The following is a 5,647-nucleotide window of genomic DNA, read 5'->3' as shown; positions in this document are numbered from 1 at the left end:
ATAGACATTGGAATCGCACTTGCAAAGAATATTTAGCACAGAAGATTTCCGACAATGATATATATTATATTGAAGTAAATGTCTCAATTAATTCAATTTTTTAAGTATTAGATAATGGATGTGGATCTCACATATGCAATGATTTACATGTGATGACAAGAAGTAGAAGGCTAAGGAGTGGTGAAACTTTCCTGATGATGGACAATAAAGCAAGAGTTGTTCTAAAAATCATAAGAGAAAATATTAAACAATAATTTTGATATTTTTTTATAGATATTTTATGATGAGCTTTAATTATTAGTGATTTACCACAACAATCGTTGACAAATGGCTGCGATTGGAAGACAAAGCCCCCTATGTCGCGCCTCTGATATAGAAGCTTGCTCATTCGTATGTCACAAAGTATTATGCAAAATAAAATTAGAATTATTGGTCAAAACAATGTGATTTTCACATCGACAAAAATAAGACACATACACAAACAAGCGTGAATTGTCATCGCCAGTTGTAATAATGAACATTATTGTTCTTTGGTGGGACAATTGGCAAATGGAGGAAATTGGGATACAGCTAACAACGACTAGAGAAAACATCATATCTTTGAATCCAAGACATCCTCTCCTTTTTGTGCGACAAACAAATTTTTTTTATCATTATTTACTATATTTTATGTATTATTATTATTAACATAAAAGGAGATTCAATTAAAATAGGGGAAGTTGGTGAAAAATCCTCAATGAAAACATTTCTTTGGGTTCACTCCCTACCCACAAAATTGTGGTACTATGTCATACAAATTGTGGTACACTTCATGTGAAAATGTGGTACACTTCATGTGGAAATGTGGTACTAAAAAAATACCCAGGGACTGAACACTAAAAAAAAACGACGGCTGGGGACTGATCCCCAATTTCCCGATTAAAATATCCCACGTACTAACACTAGCCCCTTCCACGCCCCCAGAAGACAAAAGACGTGAAATCTACCTTGCCTCATATATATAATATTTAAATGAAAATAATTCTTTTCCCTCATTTTTTTCACTATTTTCTGTAAATAAATTTTATATATTAAATAAAGTGTGAGTGACATAAAAATAAGATGTAAATAAAATTTTACATTTAATATTTGAAAATTGATATTTACACTCAATTTTGTTTTTATTTACATTTCACTTCGTTTATTAAATATATTTCAAATTTATTCATAAATAAAATACAAATAACAAAAAATAAAATATAAAAGGTTTATTATTATTAAATAGTAGATATATACGACTAGCTAGAGACAATGTTCAATGGAACTTTTACTCACACGCAGCACATAAAATAAGGTTAAGACTTGTCTATTGCATAGAAATATGTAGCAATAAAACAAGAGTGAATGGAGGACAAGTCACGGAATCAAACCATTAGGAATATGTGATTTTTCAATCCCCACTCTAAAATCAACGAAATGTCACAAGNTCCGCTTCATTTGATGTTCTATTCTATTATATGATGCAACTCCTCGTTCTATTCGGGGAATTGGCATCGAGAGCCAACGATACTTTGTTTTCTTGAATAAATAGACCTTGATAAGTACGATAGTTAGATCTATAATGTGAAATCTCAATATTCCAATAGTTTATATCGGCAATACAATTCAAAGCATGAAATATGGAAAATTTATAATATCAAATACACTAATTAAAAGTTGACAATATCTTATATTAATAACAAAATAAAACGAAAACTGTCCCAAAATTGTGAACAAATTATAGGAAGAATGAAGCCCCCTTTGGACTGCTCTAATAGCATAGGAAAACCCAAAGGCTCCTTCTAACTCTTTGACCAATATCTCATTCCTCGCACAAAGTTTATCTTCAAAACCAAAACTGGTAGCTCCGAAAAATCCCTCGAGAATGTAAATTCTCTTATTCTTGAAAGAACACTCCCTTCAAATTAACAACGTAATCTGCTAATTCTAACAATAATCATTTAATATCAATAATATAAATAATAAATATATATCTAACATCTGCAAAACTCAAGGGCACGCAATATTGAGGGCTGCACCATTCATCGCGGATGGTGCTCGGTTTATCCCGCTTGGCGGTTCATCCATCCATTCAAGTACTTCCCTACAAGCCTCGAAGTCAAAATCGAAGTCGAAGTCTGGTAACTCAATAGACCGATCGCCATCCTGGAATCCACAAGTTGTAAGATCCTCAAATTCACAACCGAATTCATCCAACGGCGCCATAACACCATTAGACACCAAAAGTGAGTCGAGTTCGAAATCCATGTCCATCTCCACACCGATCTGGCCCATCGCCATCAACTCCTCATCTACTAGTCCAAGATCACAAGACTCGGCCACTTTATCCTCGAAAACATTAGCAATCTCATTCTCATCTTTGTATTCGGTTCTGAAACCCGAGGCTAACTCCACTTCGAACAGCGAAGATGGAGATGTATGGGAGCTGAGTGACACTACGCTCGAATTAGAGTCCTCTGATGCAAAAGCCATATCAGATTCTTGCTTCCCGTTCTCATCTTTCTTAGAAGCAACAGAAGGAACAGTTTTGCTGCCATCATCATTCAAACTCTTACTCGCAGAAACTTCTGTGCTAATAACCAACGCCTCGAATTCCATTCTTTTACTTTCATACGCTCTCGATGCCTCCTCCGCAGTATTGTACGTGCCCAACCAGACCCTCTTATGCTTAATCGGATCCCGGATTTCCGCGGCCCATTTGCCCCATTTACGCTGCCGAACGCCTCTATATTTTCCAAGAACAGGGCTCGGTCTGATACCGGTTATGGGGTGTACTCGTTTCCTTTTGGGATGTTTCTTCCCGGTGTTGCTTTCCTGAACTGAATCCTCTGATACAGTAACTTTCGGAGATCGATTGAAGTTCTCAACAGGGAAGCGAACTTCCCGAATGAGCCTCTTGGTTTTCCTCTCACACTCCCCCTCATCATCAGATGAATCAGTAGCATCCGGGTCGCTACAAACAATTCGAACAATCCTCGCAGGTGGGATGGGTTCTGATTTGTTCCTAAACTTTCTGGTCGCTGTTTCTTGTTCCGATGTAATAGTTTTCGGAGGTTCTGGCATTTTATCTCTACTCAATCACTCAATAATCCCTCAAATTAAAAAAAAACACTGAAAATGGTGCCTTTCAAAAGAAAATAAAATAAAAACAGCAATAGGCAAAATCGAAGGTCGCAAGTTGGCTCTATGTCACAAAGATAACAGAACCTCTGGGAAACAGGAAAAATTAAATAATCGATTTATGTGGTAACCTCCAAAACACTCTACTCCAGAACAAGTCCTGCAACAAAAACATAAAAACCCAGAAAAATATTAACCAAAACCCAAGAGAATCAACTCAAACCAGCCCCGAAATAGACAAACAAGAACCGAAACCGAAAAGGGATTAGGAAACAAGCTTTTACCTTTTGGGCCTGAAACGCATCGAGACAGTAGGGAAGAAAGAGAGGGTGCTCCAGGGAGCAGATACAGAAGAAACTGAAGAGAAAGAGAGGTTGGACGGAGCCCCAAAAGCAGCAACCAGATCAAAACTTGCCGACATAAATCTCTAGGCTCCAGTCCAGTCCCCCTTATCTCAGTATGCAACCCTTCTCCTCCTCTTCTCAACACTTGGAAAAGAGAGACCCCAGAAAAAAGGAGTACAAAATGTCTCAGATACACCTATTTATTGTAAAAAAGACAACCAACTTGTGTAGAAAAACGATTAGAACCAATCCGAAAAGTGTAGAAAAGAGATTAGAAACTTATGGTTACAATTTTTTTCCACAACAGTACAAGACAAATAAAAGATTCGTGAATCGTCGATAGAATCCTCGACGAAGCAACGTGAAATAGACCGTGGCTGCAGCAACTAACTCCTCTCGAGAAAGGAGAGTGCTTAATGGTCGGGCAAAAGTGGCTACCACTGTAAATATAGGTGCAAAAATGTGGAATGGAAAAAAGTGTGTTGATTTGGCCATTAATTTCGCAACGACCATTTACTGACGATGAATGCAAATCTCGAGAGACAAATTGAAAATTAAATTAAAAGTCAAAAATATCGGGTAATGTGACCTGCTTTTTCTTGGAAGACTGGCTTTCTTTTTATATAGTTAACCTTGTCCTTTTCACACTCACTTCGTGTATTTTGTGTGAGATTTTTCTCGAGCTGCTGCTGTTTGCTTTTTCCTATACGGTCAAAAGTATGCAGATACAACATATACTTTAATGGGGTTCAGGTAGGGATGGCAATGCTTAAGTCTAAATCTGACTATTTATTAAACTCAGTATGGGTAAAACCGGTTTAGGAGATCGGGTTTGTAGTCCAGTGATCTCACCCCTGTCGTAATAGTTGGTTTATATTCAAATAAGATTAATATCTTAATTGTAAAAATTAACGATAATTTTAAATTATTACATATTACAATTTCAATTGATAATATTTAAATAAAGATTGTATTATAATTGTAAAAATTAGTGATTGGATAAACTGCAATTGAAATTATGATTAAACAAACAAAAAAATAAAGATAAAAAATCAAAATATACCATGATACCAAAAAAATTGTCTTTGTTATGCTTAAACTTAATAAATAGTAAGAGATATATTGTTAAGAATTTATTTATTAAATAATTTATATATTAATTCTTAATTTTATCTCATAATATTTTAATATTGAAATAATTTATTTTATAATGATTTGTTTAAGTAAAAATATATAATCATAGTTTTATTTTGTTATAAGGTGAATATAAGTTAATAAATTTTAATTTGTGATAATATTTTTTTGTTCTTAAGTATTATTAATACAAAGTTGGAAATAATTTTAATAATTTATTAATTTTTAAACTATAATGATGATGATGATAAATGTTATGTCTCACACCTATCTCATCGTCATCCCTAGTTTCATGAGACAATGATGATGATGGTAGATGTTATGTCTCGTACATGGTACATGATCAAACACAAAATTAGATCATATGTTCAGATTTTATCACTTCATTCGTCTCAAATATATATAGATCTTTTCTTTTTTAATACAAATTTTTTAAAACTATTGAATAAACTAAATTTACAAACAAATTTTATATTTTATCTTTATTTAATTCATTCAAAAAGTAATTTCACATTTTTCAAAACTTAACTAACATGGGTGTATTGGTAGGAAAAAAAATTGATACTAAATGTAGAAATTGTAAGTATATTTTTATGCAATAGAAATGTAAATAAATATAATAGTAATTGAGTATGTCTCATGTAATACGGTTTCACATATTTATATCCGTGAGACGAGTTAACTTGGTCAATATTTGTAGTGAACAATGATATTTTTGACATAAAAAAAAATTCATGAGTGATAAGAGATTTGCTTCAATAAATAATAACTCTTGAAACTGTGTCATAGAAGTTTTTATTTAATAATTTTTATTATACTAATATTTACCAGCTAAACATTGAAAACAAGTGGCCAATTGTGCAATTTATAATTTTACAAGAAAATATAACAAATATAATGTGTGCATGTCATGGATGTATCATGAATAGCAAATGACCAGACGTATCAATGTATGACAAGTTCACGATGGCATGACATGAATATTAGGTTGTTTCACATATATTTTTTTA

General features: G+C 33.3%; 1 protein-coding gene across 1 annotated transcript; it reads right to left on the bottom strand.

The window, feature by feature from the left end:
• Window positions 1–1,762: 1,762 nt before the first annotated feature.
• Window positions 1,763–3,969, bottom strand: LOC140989936 (uncharacterized). The gene is made up of 2 exons (XM_073459480.1): window positions 3,444–3,969; window positions 1,763–3,319 (listed from the first exon to the last, which is right to left on the bottom strand). The coding sequence occupies exon 2, from the start codon at window positions 3,100–3,102 to the stop codon at window positions 2,029–2,031; it is 1,074 nt and encodes a 357-aa protein (XP_073315581.1). The 5' UTR covers window positions 3,103–3,319; window positions 3,444–3,969; the 3' UTR covers window positions 1,763–2,028.
• Between the last annotated feature and the right edge of the window lie 1,678 nt (window positions 3,970–5,647).

Source organism: Primulina huaijiensis, chromosome 12 (assembly GCF_012295235.1).
Source record: "Primulina huaijiensis isolate GDHJ02 chromosome 12, ASM1229523v2, whole genome shotgun sequence".
NCBI lineage: Eukaryota > Viridiplantae > Streptophyta > Magnoliopsida > Lamiales > Gesneriaceae > Primulina > Primulina huaijiensis.
The sequence above is the reverse complement of the archived record's forward strand: the minus strand, read 5'-3'. Positions and strand labels throughout refer to the sequence as shown.